This window comes from Meleagris gallopavo, chromosome 7 (genome assembly GCF_000146605.3).
Source record: "Meleagris gallopavo isolate NT-WF06-2002-E0010 breed Aviagen turkey brand Nicholas breeding stock chromosome 7, Turkey_5.1, whole genome shotgun sequence".
Classification (NCBI taxonomy): Eukaryota; Metazoa; Chordata; class Aves; order Galliformes; family Phasianidae; genus Meleagris; species Meleagris gallopavo.
In genome coordinates, this window is record NC_015017.2 from 11,670,200 (window position 1) to 11,696,588 (window position 26,389).

Consider the following 26,389-nt stretch of genomic DNA (forward strand, 5'->3'; position numbering starts at 1 on the left):
TTCACAAATTCACAAGAATCACTTTAATATACAAAGCAATTACTACCATTCTGAAACATAAAGCAGCTAATATGTACATAGTGTTAATAAAATGCATTATAACCCAGTACAGCTTTTTTTTTTCTTTTTTTAAACACAGATAAAGCACAAAAAATAAGTAAAAAAAATAAACACAACAGGGATGTTTCTAGATCTTTGGGAAAAGGTAAAAAAGGATTTATTTTCCCCCAACAGTGGATTTTCTTTCAGTCTTTTAACTTCCACAGGTACGTGGGAGTTGAGCTCAAATACCCTGTCCTGTACTAACATGGTTTGGGTAAAGAACCAGAAATGCAGATGAGGTGAACTTGCCCTTTCCAGCATACATTACAAAGGGAGAACAATAACTCTTGTCCAGAAGCTTCCCTGAAAAACACTGTTCCAAAACAATTTTAAATTATAAATCCAGACAACCAGAAACTCATTTTTGAAGTGAACAACTGATCTGTGGACAAGTCTGTGGAGGGGCTGGCTGCCAACGAGCACCTCTTTTTGCCCTGTTCCCCATCGCATCCATAGAAGTCCATATCAGCAGCACAGCATTAAATCTCATACAAAGTTGCAGTTCAGAATTTTTAAACTTTATGTTTTAATATAAATAAATGTTATTACACACACACACACACACACACACAAAAAAAAATGGAGTGGCACCTGGATAAAACACAGCTTGTGGAGAGCATCCATTTACCCTCAGTTCTTAACGGTGGCCATTTCCAGACAACTGACCAGCTCACGACCTTCCCCTTGCTCTCACTCAGCTATTCCCTAATTTAGAGAAATAGATTGCTGAAGCTGAGACTCAGTGAACTGACTGCTCCCAAGCAATGAGAACAGCAAAGGCTCAGCTCACAGAGGAGCACTAACCATGGATCACTATGGCTGCTCTCTGCCCCTTTCCCTGTCAGCACACAGCTCCCGAGGACAGCTGGCTATTCTTCCTCCTTGCTGGTGAAAGTGAGACCTAGACTCACCGCCGTGGACTACAGGCCAAGAACTGCACTTGTAGCACCAGAACAGGTCACTGTCTTCAATTCGTGCTACACAAAATAGCCAGAGCAAGTCTTTGCAGGACAGAGCTTAAGTACATGTAAAAAGTACATTCCAAGACAAAACACTTAAAATGCAAGCCCCCTTACCACCTGGATCTGGTCCCTTTCCCTAAAAGATGCACAGATTTAAGCCGTGTCTATCCACAATCCTGAACCTGCCACCAGCACACAGCAGATAGGACTTCAGCTGAGCTTCACAATACATTCAGGTTTCTGCAAAATCAGTCTTTTACAGCCAGCAAATACAAAAACTCAGGGAAATGAGTTCCCAGGCACAGTACATGAGAACCATGAAAGTACTGTATGCTTTAAAAAACCTGCTTACTGTGACAGATTTCAGGATTATAGCTAAATTATCATTTCTGCACAAATAAGTTAGTTGTGCTTTTTTTCTTTTAAAGCAAAGTGACACACTGTCAGCATACCTTTAATTCCCGGTGTCAAAGATTTATAAAGCGTTTTGATTTATTTTCTTGGAATGCAGCTTTTAAAATGTGCAGCTAAATCTCAAATTAAGGGGAATAAAGAGGCTGAGAAAGAGTCGGGCTTTCTTTCTGAGTTATCTCCCTTTCTCACCTGGGATCACTGAACCTGTTCTACTCTGTCTAAAAATAATGCCACATCCATCCTGTACCTACTGCTCTGAGACACCACACACTTAATTCTTTGCCATCTTCAGTACCACCCACTCACATCTCCTGCCAGTCTGAAGCAGTGCCTGTTGGAAGCCAGGTGCTGATCAGCAAGTTACACTGGTGAAAGAGCCAACTGCTGTGGGGAGAGGAGTGAATTGTGTGCAGGCAGCGGGATCGCAGCAATTGTGCCCGGGAGCTTCTTAAGCAAACCCAATTTTTCTTATTTTTTTTCTATGCTTTTTTATTATTATTATTTTTATTTAAAAAGTGCACATTTTAATTAAACATTTACAAAGGATATCGTGTAACAAAAATAAATACATGACCTTTTGGTTAGATCATTGGCAAATGCGACATCACTAACCACCTTCAGGGTAAAAAATGACAATAAAAACAGGGTCTTAGAAAACCAATGACATCCCCTATGAATTGTCATGCATTTGCAACCACTGATAATGAACTTGCTGTGATGCAGAGACCAGTCTTTAGCCCACAAAAAGCACTGGCTCTCTGTCTAACATAATAAAAAGGCAAAGGCCAGTTTTTGCTTAGATGACTACTTGCAGCTGCTGTCTACTGGAAGCCTAGATTTAAAAAACAAAACAAGACTGTAGTACAAATTTTGATCAGAAACTATCAGGGCTGTTTTCCTTATTAAATCTAACTTTTTTTTTCCTGAGCCTCTTAATGATTCCAAACGCCCCACCGATTTTCTGATCAATGTAAAGTACCAGAGAAGATAGTGGTCTGCGACACAAACACAACCTACAGAAGAGCCAGAACCTACAGGAGTCTGTACAGTCCTGACAGCGTGACAGGCTACAATTGTGCTTTCAGATACAAGCAATGGTGCCAGCAACTACCTGCTTCTGGTGAAATCGCTGCTTACATACAAATGCACTGCTGCTACTCTAGGAGGAAAACAGAAGTCTTACCAGTGGTTCCTTTAAAAAGCAACACCTCAACAACCATTCCAATTGTTTTGCCTTTGATATATAGCTGCCAAAGAGGAAAAGCACAAAAGTGAGTTATTCTTGGGGGTGGTGGCTGTTGTAAAACAACTGTTTACATCATTTCAAAAATCTCCGTCAAAAAAAAAATAAAAACAAACCAACTCACAAAAGCCATGAAAAATGAAATACAATTCTCAAAAATGGATAACTGAGAAACAGCACAAAACAAATCAGTAATAAGCGCTAGAATAATGCAGCCCAGAAGCACTGGGCAGGGGGAAGCTTTCACACACACGCACACACCCACACACACACCCAGACGCACACAGAAGTAAAAATTTTTTCTGACCTCCATATACTATAATACTCAGCATTCCTGACTTAAAAGCTCTCAGAGCTGTAGATTATATACTGTGTGTATATATATATATGTACATATATTATACATATGTATTTTCCAAGAATATCTAAATTAAAAGAGCACCTCTGACAATATCTTAACTGCCTGACCGGTGCTGTAGTTTTGCAAAATAATGACATTACAAAAATTATATTTCAAATCAATCCTCGTTTATTATGAACATAATGGATCTAGCCCTTTCTAACCCTCTCCTCAGGTAAAACAGGCTATCAGCTCAAGAAAACTCACGATTGTGAGATATAAAACTAACCTTCCCCCCCGCCAGCACTACCGCTGTCCTGTTTCCAAATGGCCTTAGTTTATAGAAGCTGATTACCCCAATCTCACTACTTGGTAAGTAGCACATCAGCAAATGTCTGAATCGTATTCTTTCCCCTTTTGGGTCACTATCAATAGTAAAGCATGTATGGGTAAACCTAGCCAGACCTGTACTCTGCCTAATACATTTTTTATCATCGTCATTAAAAACTTCTGTTTAAGAAATTCAAGTCCTTAAATCCTCAGTGCAGCGTAAATAAAAATAAAGATTCTTGGAGATGCCTATATATGTTAAAATAACATTCTTTTTCTCAGTGAAATGTTTGTTGCTACTGCAGTCTACAGTAATGACACGATAGACTACTCACAGACCACACACAGACAGACGGGTAATGCAGTTCTCCTCTCACTGCCACACAGATTTGGTTCAGCCATGTAACAGAAGAAACAGGTCCAGGTCCAGCTGTAGGCTCCTGGTCCATGCACTGCCAGGCTGTGTGCTGGGACTGCCCACGAGTGCCCATGGCCATGGCTAGGAGCATCCCCCAGTTCCCAGCTAGTCTCACAGAGGTTCAGTACAGAACCTCGAGCTTTTGCACACAGATGGTTCTGCAAAACAAACAGCCTTAACACAGGCACTCATGGCCTTTTACACAATTCTCAAAGCTGGAGGAACCATTCCGTGTAAATCTGTCAATTAAGCCATCATAAGCTTACATATTTGATGAGAACTACGCCTGCATCATCAACATTTCTAGTGTTAGTTCTGAAGAACTGGAAACCGTCAAAAATGCATGTGTTTTCTGTCTTTAAGAATCAGACAATTTTTAGGTAAGCGAGGCTGAGAACTTAGGGTCTTCTTTAAATTTCCATTGCTAAACTAATAAATTCATCTTCTGTTAAATAAAAATGAAAATCGGTTTTCTATGGCAGATAAAAATAGACAATTTATAAACCCCCTCAAGACTTAATTTGAAAATGAATTCTTTCATAATTCTGATACTTATGATCTCTTATTTGAAATACAATCTGAAATTATTGATAACTCTAGATTTAAAAATAATGCTACAAGTTTAACCCTGCTTCTTTAAAAGTCTCTTGGAAACTGAATGCCCTCTCAAATGAGAAAACTACAACTTTTAATACTGCTTAGTTGTTCGAGACTCAACTGCCAAGAGTCTTGCAACGTCACACTGATTGTATAACCTCTTAGAAATTCATCTTTGAAATTTATCTTAAAAACAGATAGAGTGAATGGGAAAAAATATGAGCTAACACTTTGCTAGGCAAGGCGTTAGTACGGACCAGAGTCTTATTCATACGTCTCTATACGTAGAAGTTGGACCAGAGGCCCAAAGTAAACTTACTCCGTCAAATGACTCAAGTTAATATATGAAGAGCCTGGCTCCAGGAGGCCAGGAAACAAACAGAGTGTGATTCTTTCTGACACACAATCGAAGTCCTAATGCTGATTACAGTATTATTTTTAACATTATTTTCTTTTTTAACAATGTAAATCCAGAAACGTTTCCTTAGTACAAACAAGAAGTCTGATCTTGCAAAAATCTGAGGCAGGTAAGTAGTTCTACTTACATTAATAACTTGATAAATCTGACCCTCCGCATGAAAAAATCCTCTCAATAAATTAAGAATTTATTTAGCCCGGGCAAGTTCAATAATTAATATTGTCCCTTGAGAAGCAGAAGCCGGTTGGAATATTTGTGTCTGAGGTCCCCTTCAATATTTGATGTTGTCCTGGCAGTTACCATACTGCAATTTAATTTATGCATGGAAAACATCCTCCAAATTTGAAAAATAATCAAGTAAACCAGGACAATATTTCTATCAAATTCAATAATTTCCATTACATATGATAGTGGTAGGGAAATAGAAATACGTGATTGCTTAAGAGGACATCAGACAAACTATACTGTGATCAGGGAGTATGTACGTGGAGTTGGCCATGCTTCAACTGCTTAGTTGTTCTGCATATAAATAGGCAGTGCTTTCATGTGTTAGCCTTATTATGTGACTGTTTACCAAGCATCACTACTGTACCTTTTTTATTCTGATTCCTTTCCCATTCAAATACTGTTTGCCAACCAGTAACATATGAAGTCAATGTTTTTTTTCTTGTGCATTCAGAATGCTGAACACATTCGCACACACTACGCTCCAAGAAGCAACAACTGAACAGTGAAGCTTATTTCAATCCATTTGTGTCTGAGGTATGGAGTTTTCACTAGTTCAGGAAGGACTAGTGATGTAGATTACTTATAAGAACCCCTCCTGGACTAGTTTAAAAAGGTATTTTAGCTCCACACGCAGAATGTGACTGTGAAGTGCCTTTCATTTGGCATGCCACCTAGACACATATTTTTATAGCTTAAAATAAGTATGAGAAACCACTTTGGCAACCACTGCTTTTTCACTGCACCATGCGTGCTTCACATATGTGGCCCACAGCTCTCTGGGCCAAGAGGCTGGGGTAGTTCTGTCTCTAAGGCAATGGAAAGAGCTCAGCACAAATTCTTGACGTCATTAGAAAAGGACCCTCCCCCGCAGTAACTTCCCAAGTGACCATTTTAACTCCTTGAAGAGGATGGGAGATGAGAAAGAAGCCTGTTCTTCTTCACGTTGAGATTATTTGACGATGAAAATAATCTTGTAGGGGGAGAAGTGGAGGCAAGTATTTGAACATTCACAGTTTGATGCAAAGCACAGACGAAGTATATTCTGTAGTTGCTTCAGGCAGTTTTGCGCATAGAAAAAAAGAAATGTTTAGAAAATAAAAAGTTTACTTTGTCTTTCTGGGTATAGCCAGAACCAGTCTCTCATCCCACCTGGAAAATGGGAATCCAAAGTTAATCTGATTTGTGGCAGTAAAGGTCTTTAAGTGCTTTCAACTCCTCAATCAGTGTCTTGTTTTGGTTTTCAAGCACAGCCACACGATTTTCTAGACATTTCACATACTCCTTTTTCTTCCTGCGACATTCACGTGCTGCCTCTCTGCAAAGCAAAAGAGGACATTCAAATCCAGAACAATTACTTGCAGACTGGCTACTTAATTGTTCGGGTCAAACCCTTATGTGGTACTGTCATTTTTAGAATATGCAGGTACTCTAAGAAACACTCACAGGTTAGGAAAAAAGGCTGAGCTCATAACAATTTCTCAAGATCTACGGTTCATTTCAATATCCAGATCCCAATTTGCCAGCACCAATACAAATCTGCTGCTGTGAGAAAAGGAGTCTACTCAAACATAAATTTATGTTTGCAGTATTTAACTTGGAGCTATTATTCTGAGTGGAATGCTGGTGTAATAATTAAATTGCTTTTATTATAATAAATAGATGAATAATAAAAACATGGATAAGTGTTCATCTACTAATCTTCTTATAGTCTCAACTCTACCTTTTACAGAAGTCCAACCACATCCTAATAGTCAGGAAATTCAAGCAATGCAAAAAATGCTGCACATAGAGTATTCATATATTTGCCCTTGAGCAACACTTTCACTTTCTTAGTAATGTCTGCATAATTGCAGTGATAATATATAACCACTTAAATAAGAAAAAATGACACAGTCACAAGCAACTTTTTCTTTAGCCTTCATCTGCTGTGCAGAGAACACGGCATTGTAAATGTGCTGAAGCAGGCCTTGGGACAATCAAACTCTCCTGTAAAGACTGAGCTGCCTGCAAGTAACTCAGATGGCAATATATTAAGGATACCACTGAAAAATACCTCAAAGGTGCTAATGTGCAGCTGAGCATCCTGAAGGCAGCAACACCAAGGAAGAAGGTGTCCTGCAGAGCAACAGTAATGGTGCTGACTTGCAAAGTGAGCACAAGGCTAGATGCTGCAGGTGGATATGCTTGCAGAAGGTTCTCCTGCAACATGGCTTGTCAATGCAGTATGCTGCAGAAACATGTAACATACATCTGTTTGACCTGAATTGCTAAGTGCTTCAAAAGGTGAGTGAGTGTCCCATTAAGCAAATACTGCATAAAGCCAGTGTTCTGGGAAATGAGAAGGTAAGTTTGAAGATAGCTCTTCTTCTCACTAGGTAAGTAATAACTTGTACAAAGTAAAAAAAAAAGAGTATCTGTTCCAGGATCTATCTGGTAAGTCAACACGAAAAGCAACTGCTGATATTCTGCTTTGTAAATGAGACAGAAAGAAGAAAATCTAATTTGTAATCCCTGAAAGGACACAAGTATCCACTGTTCACTCCTACAAACACAGCTTTATATGCTTGTAGCACTTCAGTGGGCCATATGCAACATGTGGAATTTTGTGTCATTTTGGGCCGCTACTTGTGTCACCAAATATTAACTTCTACTGGATTAGGAAAGAGTTGTGCCTCTCAGAGGAGAGCTACTAAGGTGCCTTCTTGGGTGACAACTTCTTACTTACGGTTACACCCTTACTTAAGGTTTCACAGTCAATACATGGCATAAGCAGGTATATTTCTTTGTTTCACATCTTTAATGACTTAAGAAAGATCAGGATTCTTAGTGCTTAACACTCTATTTCTATGCAGAGCTGTTTGGAAAAAAAAAGTGATCTAAATATACATGCCTGTTCTTCATTAGACGCACTTCTCTCTTCCGTGCGGCCTCTTCTGCTGGCTGGGTTGGAAGTGCTGGAGATGATGCCATGACTACTCCCGGTGCAATGGTGCTGGTTGGGGCGGTGCGAATCTGGTAGGTCTGCACATCTCCCGAGGCAGCTGCAAGATGAAAAACATAGGGCTCATATTGTCAGTTTGGTAAAAGCACTGTTAAACGTGATGTGAAAAGCACACTTATCTATCTAACCTTCCGTTCTGAGGTACCATGTGAGATAGATGACCATCATCTGCATCACTACTGCCGTTACTGTCTTGGCTTATCAACATAAAATGTTTTAGGCATTTTGCTGAAGAAGTCTTCACTTGATGTCTACCACATATTGCTGTACTTCTTTTTCCCCTGGTGCGCTTCCTTTTATTTCTCTGGGCTTTGGACAGTCGTAGCAGTTGTAACAAAATGAAAGATGGCAAACAGTATTTCTAGCTGTGCTCCAAATTTCTATCTGCAAAAGGAGAAACTACACATCTACGTATCTGGGGCAGAAAAAAGGCTGTAGAAACATGGCATTTACTTCAACCGTGCAAACTAGGTGCACAACTTAATACTTCTCTAGAATAGAGAATTGGGTCTTTGGTTTCCGTTATTTGTTTTAACCCACAAGTGTGTTATACTTGCCTGAGATCATAAAAAATTTGATAAAGAGGCTGCACGTAGTTAAGAATGCAAAATCCAGAAAATCAACGCAACAACAGTATTTTTTGCACCCATACATTTTTTTACTGGTGCCTAGAGACCTCTCCACTGGATAACTTTAAATTCTCTGCCTTAGAATCATAAAAGCAGGCATATAATTTTCTGTTATTTTAATAAATATTTTTAAAACTCTCCCTCTTACTCCCAATTAATCAAAATAAGAATTTTAATAAAATAAAAAGTAACTTGGTCTAAGCCTGAAGTAGTCCTGTTCTAAGTGGAGGTCTTGATCAAATGACATCTTACGGCATGATCTTTAAGTATTCTATGATTCTAAAACTCCATGACTAAATATCTGGTGACTAGTTACAAACCCACAACAAAAAGGAGTTAAGACTTCCAATTGAAAAGGGAGAGAACTTAGTAATAAATAAAAGTGTCCTTATGGAAAGAACAATTAAGCAACCTTCTTTCCTAACTTTAACGCTTTGCTTTAAATTTACTATTGTTGCAGATGACTCTGGCTGAATTCTGAAGTGGAGTGTAGCATCAGTTTTTGTGGAACGTGTAATAAAGATCATGTTAAAACAATTAATACTGTTTCAAGAAGTAAATATCTATAAAGGTATTGAACTGAAGAGAAAGGCTTCAAGAAAATGTGACAGCTTTGTCCTGAATTTTAATTATTTTGGAGACTGATCTGTGTTAAAGCTGTTAATTCCGTCTCCTGACACATTTGAGGACTTTAGGTTGGCAAGATGAATCTGTGTGGAGAAAATGTTATACAAAATGACTGGCTGTGAGGCATCTCACCTTGTACAACAACTTGGTTGCTGGGTACAAGTATCTGTTGTCCATCTGTGGTCTGTGCATATTGCAAAATGGTAGTGCCAGGTTGTGTTGCAGCTGCATTGGTCATTGTCAATGTCTGGAGACCTTGTACTCCATCTGTGCCATTGTTAGACAACTGAATTGCTCCTCCTTGCGTAATAGCAACTGCAGTCAAGGAAAAGGGATACAGTATTTAAGACATTGATTTATTCATTAATATAAAGTCATTAATCTAGATATAGAAGATTACCAGTCCAAGTTAAAGCCGTTGAACCCTTATAAACCCTCAAATTAGATACAAGCCTTTAAAGTAGGTTTAAAGTAACCATACTTTGACAGTAAGGTTTTAATTTTTCCTGAGACTCATATTTTGAGTCACACCCACGACTTAAAATACAAATTAAAATACAAATTAGTTTCTCCGATAAAACAATATCACACAGAGGAGCTACAATCCTCCCCTGGGAAATACTTTCTACTAGTATTCTTCTTGGTTGGTTTAGGTCTTTTCCTTGCCTTTTTCTTCTCATCTGAAATTCTTTGCCTCTTCCATGCTTTACTCCCTTCAGTCTCTTCTGCTGCTACTGCTATTGATCTTGTGTTTCACTTTCTTCTTGCTTTGGCATTTTTCTCTTCTGATTGTATCTCCCCTTCTCTATTACTTCCTCAGCACCTTCCTAGAAGTGTTTTCACTCACACAGGTCCAGTTTCACACATTTTTCTTTCCTTCATGCAGTCTTTGTTGTTTTTTTTCCCTTTCTCTCCCTCTATGCTGTGTACTGAGGTGTACTGAGACATCACTTCTCCTTTCTACTTCCACAGAATTTCACTGTATTCTTATATATAGACATATCAAAGTCTGAGGTGTCCACATGACCAGTTTATTTTACAGTTATGGTAGGAAAGCAGAATTAACATCATTTCAATGTTTAGGTAGGATATTGTCAAAGTGGCTAAGGAGTAAACAGAGAAACAACATTTTAAAGGGACTTTAAGAGAAAGACATGAACTGAGAGTTCTTTCTTCCTCTTGAACATTTAATACTGAGTATATTTGTTTGAGGCAGCATGTGAATTCTAGCTTTACTGTTATATCCTCAACCTTTCAAGTCAAAGTACTGCAGCTATAAAATCTAATGAGCAAAGACAATGAAAACACAGAAACTCTTTTACTACATGTTTCAAATAAGCTTGCTGAAGTCCTTACATTTCAGGACTTTCTAAAAAGTGCAATGGCAGACTAATGAGTCTTCTATTAACAGGGTGATGATTTAGCTTGGATTAATAGTCTGACAGCAAAAATTGAAACTACTGAATTACCTTCATTTGATTCCTGAAGTTTGAAAGTTTATAACAGCATTATGTTTAACTGATATTTTGCCTCTGGAAGCAACAGCTGCACTAGCTGGCAAACAATCCCAGAATGTTAATTGAAGATTTCAAATACTAACAAGAGGAATATATTTAAAAGGTATTGCTGTCAAATAAAGTAATCTTAGTTTTACCTCCTGCTTTACTCTAGCCCACACAGTTATACAAATAATAGTTCTCCATCTTCTCATCCCCACTTACTAGCACCACTAAGAAATTCAGACTACATACTGTACTGCCCACTGCTGGTTTGGTAAATGGGAGTTGGCACCGTAACAGTGGCGATGGCAGGTGCTGCTGTTTCCTCTTCAGACTTTTCCTCTTCGATCCTTGGCACTCCTGGGGCGTCTGAGGACAAGTCATTCAAAATTTTTCTGGCAAAAACAGTGTGTTGTAGAGATTTTAGTAAAAGGTGAGAAAATGTCTTTTTGATGCATAATTATTGGGAAGTGCAGTGAGCCAGCACTGCAAATACGGATGCAAAATGAAAAACCCAGACTACCTTCGAAATCTTATTGGAGAAAGTTGTTTAGAATGCTATGCACAGATGGGTAAGGCAGCCAACAAAGAGCAGCACAGGTGCTTCTCAACAATTGCAATTTTTCCTTTTTCTTAAAAACATGTTTTTGTATCATGCATTTTGACTTGTTTCCTGCTTTCATCCACAAAATATCTGAAGAAAGCAATCTATGCAAAACCTCATCGTTCACATCAGAGGAACTGCTCCCTTTCAGAGACCATCAAGTCCTCAGCCAGAGAGACAAGTATAAAGGAAGTTTGCAGAAATGCTGTACAGGGCCACCAGCTTTTAATGGAACAGCTGCCTGGGAGACAGTGCTGAGTGTTTAAGCAACACAATTATGTTTACAGGGGAGGTAAAAACTCTGCCTTAGAAAGCTGTAAGATTAGCATGTGTAAAGAAAAAGCAGTTTGTTAACTATTTACATGGGCTAATTCTCCAAAGCCCAAACAGCTGAAACATCCCAGCTACAGGTCCTATTGACTGTGACTGTAGGACTGAACATAACCAGTTGCTGCTATTTGCAACATTTAGACTAAGCACTGTCCCACAGAGAGTGGACTATCAAGCCTTTTTTAGTGCAGGCACTGTATTACCTCACTGCAAAATGCCACTTAGGTGTAAAGGAACTTTCTTTGTAATTCTGTTTTCCTGTGGACTGTCTCTAGAATTCAAAGTGTGATGAAGTGAACACAGTTGTAGATTCTAAGTTCCAACATGACACTCGTTGCCTTTCCAAGGCTTTGGGAACCAGAACATCTGTGCTCAGCTATGTGGGAAGGCTGGTCACCCTGCTAGGCAACTTGACAAACAGTGCTTTGCTGTTACTATTTCAGCTCTGCATGTGTGCAGGAACCCCAGCACTGCACAAGCGCTCCACAGTGCCAGGTACCACTTGGACAGAAAACAAATTCCCTTCCAGACAATTTGAATTCTAGGTATTAGATGAGAAAAAATAGTGGACAAAACAGAGAGATTTCAATAAATCTGAACAGAACTATAGAATCCCCCCATTTGGCACTCCATGTGAAGAACACATCAAACAAGAAAAATGCTTCTGCTTTTAACCTGCTTACCTGTAGGAGGGTCGTCTGGAAAGAATTTCTCTCCGTTTCTGTGAGTCTGTGACACTGTCCACTGATTCCTGTGAGTCTTCACTTTCTGCTATAGTTGAGATCTGAAAATAAGAACAGCAATCAAATTTAACAGGACACTTCCAATGCCTTTATTTTAAGGAATTGCTGACGCATGTATTATACACTACTACTACCTATGCAATGGAAAGAAAGAGCAGGCTGCTTAAAAGTAACAGATACAATGAAGAATGACCAGAGCCAGGTATCTACCCATGAGAATGTCTCTTAGAATTTAAATATTACAGTAAGAGAATACAAAAATTAGTCCCAAACAGTTTTTGGTTTTCTTGATTTCTTCCTTGTTTCCATCCATTCTGAGGGAACAAACGAGGAAGTCAGTCAGATTTAGGGAGAGAAAAATTAAAAGCAAATTAAGAAAGGTTGGAAAGAGCAAAATAATGAAATTGAGAAACAACAATTTATAAATCATTGTATGGATTTATTACACAAAGACTGCTTTTTCTTTTGGGAAATCGTCAGGAAAATGTCATGCCTGAAGATGCTAAAAAATAATGCAGTGCTGCAAGTCTGAAAATTGGAGCTAAAAAAAAAAACTTTAAAAGATTCATAAGGGAAAGTTAAAATGTTTCTAACAACTGTAGTTCCATAGTTTTACATTCAAAGTGTCCCAAAAATATTTAAAAAACCTCAAATACATAAACTCTTGAGGCTTTCAAATGGCTATATTCATGTTACAAATATACAAAGCTCATTATAGTCAGCAGCAAAATTCTTATGTGAGAAACACAGCTCTCAGCACAATTTTTTAAGCACCGTAGGGAAGATCCTTAAAGGATCCAAAAGCTTGCTGGCACCTAAATCTCAGTTATCAGATAGAGGGCCTGGACAGGTCCAAGGCTGTCAGTGAAATACCATGCTATATGTATCACAGCATTCCATACACATTTGTGTTTTCACTGAGCCAGGTGAATCCCATCCAGGATTTCACTGTCAGTCTCCTGTCTCCCACCTCTGTGCTAGTAAAGTGCACTTATCTGAAAACTGCTTGCTTCCAATAGATTAAAACTCTGAACTTCTGACTCTATCAGCTGAAGAAGGCAGAGACTGCCAGAAACTCATCATTAAAGCCGACAAGGAGTAAATAAAGACTATTATCAGAATGGCCTAGTTTTAAGTTATGCATGCCTTATTATTTTTACAAGAATACCCAGCTAGGTATCTATCAGTCTAACTCTGTGTAGCTGCCCGAAGTAACACTGGACTTGAAATAGCTCCAAAGAAAAAAGAAATAAATGGTTATGGGTTTTAAGATTTCAGATTACTTTTCTCCTAAGTCTTTAAGCTCTCTCTTCATTCATACTGCATTATCTTTCTTGTTTTACGGAAGAAAAACAACATTCGGCTGGTAAATTTAAATATTATTTTTACAAGAAGACCAATAAGTATATTTTAAGGGCCATAAACATACAGATGTGTTTTGTAAACCAATATAAATGTTTCCTGAAGCAGCAAAGACTCTCATCCCAGAATATCGGGCTCAAAAGATTAACAGATTACACTATAAGAAAAACTGTTCTTGTTCACCTTAGGACAATGTTAACTCTTACACTCTTACTGTGTGAAAATAAAGTAGAGGGAAAAAATTAAGAAATACTGAAAGATAAAACAGAAACCTGTTAAACTCCCCAATCAAGTTCTAGAGGGAAATGAAACTCAGTGATGAATTAAAGTCAAAAAGGTTAAACCAGAAGAGAAAAAAGTCGCAGAGTAGCAAATACTGCACAGATTTTGCTTTTAAATTAATTTAAGCAAAAACATAATCAAGGACACAAGCCCAATAGAAGCCAACAAACTGGCAGGACCGTTCAGAAGGTGCAATTCGCGTATTAGGAAGTTCTTCAGCAAGTACCTGAACTGTCTGGACCTGTGGAGACTGAATAACTGATGGCTGGGCAGCCTGAATTACGCCGTGCACTTGAACTGTCTGCCCATTGGGCAGCTGAACTAAGGTCACCGTGGGTGCAGAAGATGTTGCGTGAGCTGCTGGCATAGATACCTGCAATGTAGAGACAGGGAACAAAAGTTAGGTTATTGCAGAATCTTATTTCACTATCAGGAACACTTTCTGGTGAACAAATTACATCTAATCTAGACACCAGCTAGATGACCCAAATGTTTCAAAGTAATACAAAAAACCCTGAATTGTCTATGCTCAACATCTGACCTACTTTCCAAATTAATCTAATGCAGAGTTTCTGCAGGCTCAAAATATCACCTCTAAAACCATTGACAAGACTGAGAAAAACGCAACTGCTTCTATTTTGAGTAACCTAATAAAAACATATTAACCTTCAGTTACTTCAGTTACACACTGCTAGGATTTGGGTGTACACCTACTAACACCGCTGAGTCAAAGGCAGAAACGTATGGGAGTGGAACTATTTTTGTTCTCACTCAGGAAAATGCACAGTTATTTGCCAGATGTAAGATGTTAGAATTTGTATAGTCATATCTTTCAGACTTACTAGAGACTAAACCATACTGAGTAGCTGGCAAAATCAACCACGTGTTCAGAAAGAAAAAAACAGGGGGATGCTGAGGACCAAAAGATATGCACTCAGTTATTTTGATCCAGCCTAGCCAGTAAACACAAACTCTGCTTTAACAGCTATTTCATGTCTGAGGAAAAATGGCCCAACTCTTTAAAATCTCAGTTCCTACACACACGTTCCTTTCTAAAGCACAGAGCTGCAGGCAGTGGCTATGCCCAGAGTGAGGTGCCAACTGTGCAGCGCTGAGCATGGCAGTGTGTGTGCAGCCACAGGGCCCTGCACAGGACATGGCCCCAAGGACAGCGCTCCACAAGCAGAGCTGCTCATGCCATGTGGAGAAGTCTCGCTTCTTCGCTGTGCCGAGTGACATGGACCACAATGGGCAAGCAGTGGGCTGTGCACTGGGGCTGCTCTGTGGCTGGTCAGGCACCCCAGGACTCAGTCGTGCTCATCCCAGGTCCGGTGACACAGTGCATGCGGTCACACCTGGGCTCCTGGCAGGCAGAGCAGTGCCAGGGCTGCCACACCGTGCCAGGGCCCCAGAGATACTCCTTACTTGCCATCACAGGCCTTGGCCATCACGGGCCATGCCAGTGAGGGCTCGTTCACTAGCCATCCTGCACCTGCATCCCTACATTTGGAGAAATGGAGTCTTCTGGTGTGTAATGGCTTTTTTAAGAAATGCAATCCATTTAGCTACAGTGGGAGTAGGAGTTCTACTGCCGTCCTGCCTAATCCCAGAGAACTGCTGTATGCAGACTGCAAATTCTCTGCTGCCCTCATGGACATGTGGTTCTCAAAACGCTACAACAGCTCATCTCTGAATCTCCATAAACATCCATCATTTACAAAGAAATTTTGCTCAACAACAGAATTAAGGGGAATTTCATGTAGATCTCTCTCCTCCACAGCTGTCCCTCCCTAATCCACAATCTGTGCTTGCTGTTACCTTCCTTTTTATGAAAATGGCTGCAGCATTACATGGCCATACTTAGCTTGCAGGAGAAAAACTGGGACTGGGATTAGCGTGACCACGCTTCCCTCTGGCAAATCATATTCCTTCACCAAGTGACCTTTTATAATATTGCACATCTGACTGAACAGTCCTTGGCAGTGACAGCAACGCCGATCAACTGGAGGCTACGCTGTGGCTGCACAAAGCCAACAGCAGAATGCAACTTCCGCAGATGTCTCTGACTCATACCTTGTGGAACTGGAACGAGTTTCCTTTTGACTCCAAAAACTACCCTGAGCTAGCTAAAAACACAGAATTTAGACTAAGCTCATAAGGGGGTGAGCTTACAAGAAGTAATGAAAGATTAAATTAACATAATTAGTTATTTAGACTTGCCTGAGCCTCTGAGGGCATTCTCTAATGCCAAGCACTGCCACATGACACATTAAAAATATCATATTAACGAAACACTGCCGATCAGAATCAGACAAGGAATTGTGTTTGGACTGTTCAGTCCCCTGCATGAGGATTATAAAGTTTGGAAAATAGCCAGGGTGCAAATAATACAGTGAATGACAATAGGGGAATTAGGGAAACTTACATATTTGCTTGTGCTTCACAGTGGTTTTAATAATAACTGCATAGCCTTTTCTTACTCCAAAAAAAAAAAATCTCATTCAAGCGCCAGAGTAATTTTACCCAAGTGAAGTACGTTCAGTCCACTCCATACTGCAAGTTTATCTACCTGGAAGTGAGTATGTCAGAACATAAATGTAAAACATGCTTGCTTCTCCATATGAAATCTTAACACATACCAAGAGGGAAGCAGCTTACTCGTTTTGCAAGAGAAATAAATGACTTTCACTTAGTTGACACTGAAGTGTTATTCACACCTCCTACATTCTGTGCCTAAGTTAGACAGTGACAAAACTGCCCAAAGAGGCAAGCTGGTGCAGGGCAGCTGGTGGTCTGAAAATTCACACCACAGCTCACTGAACAAAAAGTGCCCTGTGCATTTTAACAGCTTGGACCGCTGTGCTATTACTTGAATGGAAGTGTACTGAGTTTACTGAGAGGTGAAAAGACTTCTTAGAGATATTAACCACCTATAAAATTGTACATAATTCAACACATGCGCCACTTAAAAGATATCAAATTCCCCATGCTATGTGATCTAAAAAACATGCTAGCTCTTTGCAGACTGCAAGTACTTTTAAAATGAAATTGTTAAAGGAGAGAGATGAGAGATTCAGTATTCATTTTACACAATAGAATTACTTCTGCCAGCCATCAGTGCATCCAAGACTGACACTAGATTCCAGAATTAGAGATGTAGCTGGAATTGCATAATTTCTTGCCTTTCCAAAATAATTCGGGAGTAATAAATGATCTACTTCTGTCTCTCTATGTGATGAACAATTCTGTGAAATTCCATAGGATAAGACAAGCTGTCAGATGCCAGGTTGTCCCATTTACTTGATCCTAATGTTTACAATGTTCATCCCATCTGATATGATGTTGTATTTTCTGTATTATTTAACTGGATTTTCTGTTTGTTTCCTTCAGAATAAAGTTAATTATTATAGACAAGTTTCTAACAGAAAATACAACAGCGAAACAATCTGGTCAGTATCAAAAAAGACAATAAATTACATAATTTGAAAACAACCCAACCTTTCATTGTTACGGTTGTGGTAATGAATGATAGAAATAATTCAATTAATATTAAATATTCTGTGAAAATTACAAAATTTACATACATACAGTTCTTCAGAATTAACAGTCGAGAGTGATGTGAAGTTGAAAATTTCTAATGCTACAAAAACCTGAAGACAAACATTAATGGAACTATACATAGCAGCTGTTTCAGAGTCGTATCAATTGGACCTTAACTCAGGCCCATGAGCAGACATTATCCCTCTTAAAAAAATCACCCAATAGGTAAGGCTACTATACCATATTATTTTATACCTGGGCTAACGTTGCAATCTGTGGTTGTGCCTGTACTGTCATCTGTTGGGTTTCTGCCTCTGTAACGGCTGCATCTCCACTCTGCTGGTTCTCTGCTCCAGATTCCATGGTCATTTAGTTACCTACAATCACAATATTTGTCGTAAGTCTGTGTTGGTATGCAATTCCATTACTCTTAGTGGATCTGGTAGCAATCACTGCATCTGAATTCCCATTACTACATACTAGTTTCATTTACATATTAAAATGGTGCCAAACTATTAGCATTCAGGCAAAATTTTGCGTGCTTTATGTCTGCCTCAGGTTCATTTTCCTATGTGTAATGTTCCTGAAAAACTGGTCCAGTTTCCTCCAAAAACCGAGATCAGAAAAAAAATGTGTTTTACTCATATTAAAATAATTGCTAGGGCAATTGTACTATGATGATCTACTACCTCCATAATTTGGCACAGTGACCCACAGTTTGTCAGGAAACCTCAGTGCCAAGGTGAAAATATGCCATAATTAAGCCATAAAAGCATTCCTGCTACAGCCCTCCCTCTCCCCATCACTACAGTTTGCAGGTAACCAACAGCAATTTCTGTGTTGGCTACTTAGCTTTCAGTCTTCTATCTGAGCTAAATACGCAACAGCTCCATACACATTTTTTCCACAGCCAGACTGTGCATGGATCTACGTCACAGCAACTTAAGCTCTTCCACTCTGCAGGATTCAGATCAGTATACACAATGATAGAAGCCAGCGCTTGAAGAACCTTAATGCAATTGATTACTTTCAAATTAAGAGGTACACAGTAGTTCATCACGACCTATGTTTTGTATCCTACATATTTTCCAATACACTTATATTTTTAAGAAATAGCTGAGTTAAGTCTGGATCACTAGAAAACACAACTCTATAGAAAGAGGTTGCAAACCCCAGCATGTAGGCAGAATGCAATGAATGCAAAATTCTGCACTGATCTCTGAGAATTACTTTTCAGTTCTTCTTTAAATACTGGTAAGTAAATATTTAAAATTTGACAAAGAACTTCAAAATACAAGGAAACCTTTCCAGGGATACAGTAATACAAAACTAAAATACAGAACCCCCAGTACTAAGTAAGAGGAATGGCCATTACCTCCACAGCCACAATACCAATCTTGTGTACCGCTCTGTGCTGCCCAGTTACTCAGGCCTCTCTCTACCCCGCGGCACCACAGCTCTCCAGAGCAGGAGCAAAACCACCAGTTGAGCATTTCTGCTTTCGAGAGGGCCTGGAGGCAGAGGATGCTCAGATCAGTAGGCAGGTGGAAAGAAGGAGAAATCCCCCTCTCCCTCCAGAACTTTACTGGTCCTGGAGAAAAAGACTTTCAGTATGTGGCGGTACCATGACCATTTTCAAGATACTTCATTTTAAACCTAATCTCAGAGAAATATTAATGCCAACTAGGCTTCAGTATTACAGAAATGAGAACATGCTCAGGAGACACGTTGCCTGAAGCAGTAGGATCACAACTCAAACCCCAGAATAATATGAAATTTCCATCTCTTAGTAAATGATAAAACAGCATTTCAAAGTAGTAACTGCATCTAGCACAAAAAGAAAGCAAGTCAGTGTATATAAAGCAAAATCTGTATACTTACTATTGAAAAAGATTGTTCAGACAGTGTGTATGTGTGTGTGAAAAAAATGAAATGTGGTTGTGTGTACCAAAAAATTAGTTTATAAACCTTAGGAAGTGAAAAGAAGCAGTCATTAAACTTGATTTTCCTTAAAAACAAACAATGAAAAAAACATTTTTAGAAAATGAAAGTTAAAGCCTTCCAAACGCTGGAATTTTGTTCCACCTCTCCTTCTTGTCATGGTTTTACATTCCACTGTATGTGACACCAGTCTGACAAATGCCTACAGATAAAAAACACTTTAACTATAGGTATATGGCTGTAAACTAGTCATGAAAGAAATTAACTGTGAACTCATTGCTTTGAAGTAGTCTACATTGCCATTTTTATAAGAATGTCAAGGACAGCCTGTGTCCATGCAAATACTGCAAGCCCATTCTTCCCAACAGCACCCAGTTTCTCTCACTGCATTTCATCTTCCAGAAAGCACGAAGGAAAACTCCTGCACTATTACTATTTATAATACACATTACCAAAGAGTTCTTAAAGGTGTCATTGATTACATTTTAAGTGGTTTTCTCTAACACGTGAGCTTTTTACTGTGATAGTTTTAGTCCTCCATGTCACACCTCCTTTTTATTTTAGCATTGTTTTCAAGTCCACTAAAGGTTTCTCTTTGATTTTTATCATTCTTATGGAGGTGTCTATTTGATCCCTTTTTTGTGTCTGTACCAGCCATTCTGCCTAGGGTAAGCAAATCAACATCTTTCTCTCAAATCCTCAAAAGCCCACTCCACCAGAACCACTTAGGAGAACGGGCAGATCACATACAGCAGCAGCATCTCCCAGGCAAATACTTTAACAGAACTTAAGAAGATACAGTTTCCCAGCTATGTATTCAAATATGTTGCAAAACTAATAATGGCTTTGCCTGCTGATAGAAATTGTGACTCCAGCATGGAGTCAATTGCTATGGAAAAGGGATTAGAAATAGATAAAATGTAGTAAGTTCCTTGAATTAGGGTCTTACCAATGTTCACAAAAGCACATGTTGCCAAGTTCCTGTTGATACACATGTTTTTGTAGGAAGAATTCCCAGTCTTCTCATACATTGTTAAGGAAAAGACTTCTGGTTTCACAAGCCTAGTTTCTACATTTGTGTCATTTCTGTATATATTACAGTAAGTTTTAACTGTTTGAAGTGCACTCTCCTCTGAAATGCCAACATTTTAGAAACCAAATTCTTAACTTGACTTGTAAACACCTAAAAGGAAACTCCTCATAACATACAGTAAGGACTGAGCAATGCAGGAAGCTGCCTGCAAGATTTGCATCTTGACACATGCAGTTGGAGCAAGTTTCAAGGGTGACTTGTAGGGGCTTTTTGGACAAGCTTCGTCTTCGGTTATTTACAGGTTCTAAGTAATCTTGAATTTGGTTAATTTGGAACGTTCTTCCACCTCAGAGGATTTGTATTCCAACTTCTTTACTACTACCTTTTTACCTAGTGTGAGCATTGTGGCTTCACACTCAAGATACACTGACCGTTTCATTGTTTCACATTTGTTTTAACAGCACAGTATTAAAAGATTGCCAAGGCATACAAGGCAAGACACTTAGAACGTAAACACTTAATAAAAATGCATATCATTGTATCAGGCATGACTCATTTCAGAAATGTTCTTTCAAAAATATTTGTTAAATGTATCTATCTAAATGAAATTACCTTCTTATGTCTTCACATAATGCACTGATCAGTTTATTGACTTTGTGCTTGAGCATATGACTATAATGGCTGTAAGACTATAAGGTTATCAATCCCTATTAATTCTTGCAATTCCCAATTCCTCCCTGCTTCCAGGCTGCTTTCCAATTTGTCAAAAAAGGAGTCACACTTCCACTTTCAGAAAAATAGCTCTTGGTGCTGTTCATCTTGAACTAAGCATTCCTAGATTAAACTAAAGGAAAAAAAGAAAAAACAAAACAAAACAAAACAAAACAAAAACAAACAAAAAAAACCAACCCCCCCCCCCCCAAAAAAAAAAACCAAAAAAACAAAAAACCACCAAAACAGCTGTAACAACCAGAGTTGAAAAAGACAGGACTCTGCTTGCCTGAAACATGCTGGGAATGAACTCTGAACACAGGTTAAGAAAGCTGACATGATTACCTGATTAGGTATGGTCTAACTCAACACTTATATTTAATAGATAACTTTCTTTATTAATTCAAAAAACCCTAGTATTATTTAATGTACTTACTGACTAACTGAAATTCCAGAGATGAACAACTAAACGATAAAACATGCAGCTGACACCCAGTAATTCATTTTAATCAAATCAGTAGAGGGAGAACAAGTTCAGCAGAAACTAACTGTGCTCAACAAAGCTGCAATATCACAGCACTAAGACATTAAGCACAGAATTATGATAATGAACACAAACAGTTGCAGAATGCCTAAGAAATCCTGAACTACATACACTGCAAAAATAATCCAAATAGTCCTGTCTTGTTCATAGCATAAACCAAGGAAAGAGCTCTGGGCACTACTGCTTCTAGCTCATCTCAAGTTTCTGCTTGACATGCACCTATGACAAGAAAAGCTAAAATGCTAGAATGCAACAGTAATAAGGTACTGGGTAGACTTAAAAAATTCTGTTTGTGTAAGTGGGCCTATCTATCAGTTGGATTACAGTGCAGAGGATCTCAGCATACTGTGGAAATGGGCTTTAAGGAATTCAGGTGTTCAGAGAAAGCAAGCATTTGGGGAATGAAAGCCTGTAGCTGTATCAGGAGGCTGCAAAAAAACTGTGTTATTTACTTCCGAAAGATGTGCTCCAAACATTTCAGTAACACAGAAAGTAAGCCAGAAACATTCACTGCCTGAATATAAAACAGCAAAGCTAAAGGACTGCAAGTTTAAAAGTATAAAAATAAAAATTTAAAAATATTTACTAAAAAAAAAAGGTGAAAATTGTACTTTATGTACTACACAAAAAGGCCACTGACACTGATAAGCAATTTATCAGGATTAAAATAGGGTTAGACATGCATAAGGACAACAAGAATATCCGTAATTAAGGAGATTATTTCATACAAAAAAAAAAAAAAGTGCAGAACTGAAAGGAAGATAACAATGAGTCAAGATGTAAATTAATTTTGAATCCTTAAAAAATCAAATACTTTCATGAGGGGGCAGATTATGTTGTATTTAATTCTTATAGTTCCCAGTACTTCTGTGAGGTACCCACTGCTCACAGACAGGATGCTGACGGAGGTGACCTGCAGATAAGAGTTATCTCTGAGCTCCAATGCTGTACACTCAGAGCATGAGTACAGCCACCTCCCTTCCTGTCTTTAAACTCAGGAAGATATAACTGTCTTCTTACAGATTTCCTATCTTCTTCAATCCACAGTACTCACCTATTGCCAGTTATTCGGCCTCCCTGGTATATCCGCTTTCTTTCTCCTTGTATCTCTTACCCCAGATACCCCTACAAACTCCAGCATCTCTCCCAGACGCAATGCCCCACCCCCTGATCCCTGCCCACCCCTTGGCACCAGACCTTGGCTCGCAGCTACTGCAGAGCTTTCCTGCTCTGCAAGGATGGCGTGTCACCATGCAGGACCAGACCGAAGGAAAGAAGATGGAGCCCACTTCCCAACCACCGCTAAGTCCAAGAAGCAAAGCACCAGTGCTGTGGCAGCTGTAGCAGATACAACCTTCTGCAAGTGAAGAAGGTCCGGAGTGTCGCAAAGCAGTGAGGCAGCACAAATCAGCGTACAGCCGGCAGCCACAGCCGCAGCCCGTTCACAGCAGCCGTGGCCGTCACCTGGAACTTACTAGGCCACACACTTTACTACTTTGAAAGGCCTTTCTCCTCCATAGCTAAGGGATGGCTTTTGGTTTCACTTTATTCAAGCACCCAACCAGATGTTGAAGAGCACCACAATGGCTTCCAACGCCAGCGGGGAACAGACCTGACAGACCTGTGCCCACCAGTCCGGCATGCGCCATGTCCAGTCAGGAGTCCGTCCGATCATCCCGCCGATGTCACCGCCATGGCCATGCTGCTTCAGGCCCAGCCCAGCACCCAGCCACTGAGCTGTGTGCGGCAGTGCAGGGCCACGATAGTAGCTACACACAGACAGGTCTACACGTATTAAAATGAATAAACTGTTTCACAAGGCATGCACCTTTTACAGATATTGCTTACAGCTTCTTGTCCCAAATGTGAATGAAGCCTGTTTTGCCTCCTCCTGCGTTCTCTTCATTTTATTATCTCCAGCAACCTTTAGCATGAAGCGGATTTGAGGATGTTCAGACAAGAGAATAAGTACGCTAACAGTTTTGTATGGTGCTTTAACATGAATGCTGCTGCATATATGCCAGTCCTGATTTCAGTAGCTGTCCTGAGTTCTGGAAGGCTCCTCCAAAGTGAGCATGTCAAGCCTCCTGCTCCTCAAGCAGTGCTCACTATGGCCTGTACTCCATTTTGTTCATAGCAGGCATACCAGCACCATTGTTCAGGAAGCACATACAGCTCCGTAGTCCACAGTTCCAGGAATTAAATAAAGCCACATGTATTTAATACATGTGGCTTTATTAAGCCACAGATCCACCATGAAAGCACTGAAAAGTCATCAAACATCACTGCTGTGTGCTATTATTTGTTTACACCTTTTCAGTGTAATTAGTGAGGACATTCACTTGCAATCTATAAACATTTCCACTGTTACTTCACAGTGTGGCAGCCTTTTCAACTGCTGCTGAGCAGCTGCTCTGTGAATTCTATTCAATCTCTGTCAGACTGAAAATGTTCAGAGAAAAATAATTTTATTTACTGCTAACACATGAGACTTCAAATAACCACTAATAAACGCGCAACATGACAAAACAGGCCCATAATTATCTCTCTGTCACTAATGACTACACACAAATTGCAGTTTTTATGTGAGATTCACTGCCATCCTAAGCTGTCACTGCCTCTGCCCTCAAGCGCTTGTTCCTGTCCTGCTCTCTCCTTTGGGTGACAGAAGACTGTGCACCACGCTGTGAACACAACTTAGTTTGCTAATTCTTTTTGCTAATTCTTCTTAAAACTACTTTCTACCACTCCTCTAACCCTGTTCACCATACAGCCACTCACAATTAGGCTGGCTACAGGTCAGGGCAGTACAGGGGCCAGGCAAGTAAACTGGAAGTGTGAGTACCAAAACTGCCCCAATAACCTCCTGTAAAAAATGCCAAAAATAAGAAAGATCCTCCAGATATTTGCATTCAAGCACAGCAATCTGTGAGGCAAATGCAATAAAAAGCAGGAAAAACACTTACCATTGAAGATAAAATATTTCATCCTGAACTTACAAGAAAAAATGATTCTCAATTTAAAGTGATCCTGCACAAAGTGGAATCATACTATCAGCTGAACATGATAGCCATGGTCCCACTTCTGTTTACATCAGTGTGACACAAGGGGATGTCTGAAATCACTCTGCTGATTGAATGCAGCAGCCAAAGTAAGTGAGATGAAAATATAGCATTTTCATATCGGTCACTGAAAAATGCAACCAGGGACCTTAGTTATGCTTCACAAACTTTTTTGGCTCATGATTATTCAAGAAGCCTTCTAATGCAGTTGTAGCTACATTTTCAAAGTCAGTGAAAATTTCTCATACTTTAACAGATTTAGATATCTAAATGACTGCTGTATTGGAACAAAACATTTGGTTTGCATGCTCTATTTCCCTCTCACTAGGGAAAAAGCTATGAGATTTTTTAAAAAGGTGGAAGATCTAAAACTGAACTCACAGCTACAGAGTAGAGCACCCAAATAAGGCATCAATTTTAGATTCAATTTTATCGTGTTTGCATAACACAATGAAACTGACATTTACCAGGCGGAGGTGAATGAAAATGCACTTGTACCATGTGTGAATGAATGGTGCTTATGCATTCTTCAGTGCTGGATTTTCTTGATTTGCCTTTACGCTCTTGGCATTGTATTAGTATCCAGAGTTTGTCTTCAGGCTTGCTAAAAGGAAAAGAGACTCGACAATAATTAACTGAAATTTATTTCTTATATCAAAAAAGTCACAAGAGCATCCAGCAAGCATTTGTACATATGCATAATTTATTTTTAATGTATACTGCCTTTTCTTGTTCAATATAACATCATCAAGGGACCTAACTGAACTACAAACATTCCCATTAAGAATAGAAATCAGGCACTAAAGATAAAGGTGAACTCTCCTGCTCATCTTAAAAAACAAATAACTCCAATATATTTACATTCAACTGATAATGTGAAAAAAAAAAATCTATTTAAGTTGAAAACCTTATCTAGTAGGAGGGATAGCTCTTGTATGAATGCACCAGTTTTGCCAAGGCCCTTCTAGAAGCTTGGGGGAAGAGATGACAGTAAGTGCTTCCTAAGATATTAACAATGAAAAGAAACCAAATGCCTCACCGCTATCTCACACCTGTCAGTCAGAAATCCCCCTCAAAACTGTTAGACTTCAGTTAACAAAAGAAAATGCCAAAACAAATTACAGACAGGTTATAAAGTCATTTGGTATCTATTACTACTATTATTTAAGATTTAATCCATAAAGATGTTTTATTTATAAATGTTCAGTCCTCATACTCAGTTCACATAGCGTATTAAAAGATTAATCTATATGCTTTACGTCCATGATCCTAATGGTAAGATAGAACCATGATAAATATTTACGAACAGCTTTAGCCAATATGTGCAGTAAAAAAAATTGTCCAGAAAGTATCTGCAAACTGAAACTGTAGAGAAAGCAGATTAAGGATGACCTGGGCAGTATATTCTATCTATTCACAAAGACTTCAG

General features: G+C 39.1%; 1 protein-coding gene across 2 annotated transcripts; it reads right to left on the reverse strand.

Annotated features, from left to right (window-relative positions):
* Positions 1-25,525, reverse strand: CREB1 (cAMP responsive element binding protein 1). Of its 2 annotated transcripts, none has more exons than XM_010713479.3 (8): positions 25,428-25,525; positions 17,925-18,046; positions 14,356-14,502; positions 12,426-12,526; positions 11,061-11,203; positions 9,442-9,624; positions 7,943-8,093; positions 1-6,367 (listed from the first exon to the last, which is right to left on the reverse strand). In XM_010713479.3, exons 2-8 carry the CDS (start codon positions 18,036-18,038, stop codon positions 6,223-6,225), a joined length of 984 nt encoding a protein of 327 aa, XP_010711781.1. In that variant the 5' UTR covers positions 18,039-18,046; positions 25,428-25,525; the 3' UTR covers positions 1-6,222. The 2 variants fall into 2 exon arrangements, with proteins under 2 accessions (XP_010711781.1, XP_003207546.1); XM_003207498.4 differs by lacking the exon at positions 25,428-25,525 and adding an exon at positions 19,045-19,176.
* Positions 25,526-26,389: the final 864 nt, after the last annotated feature.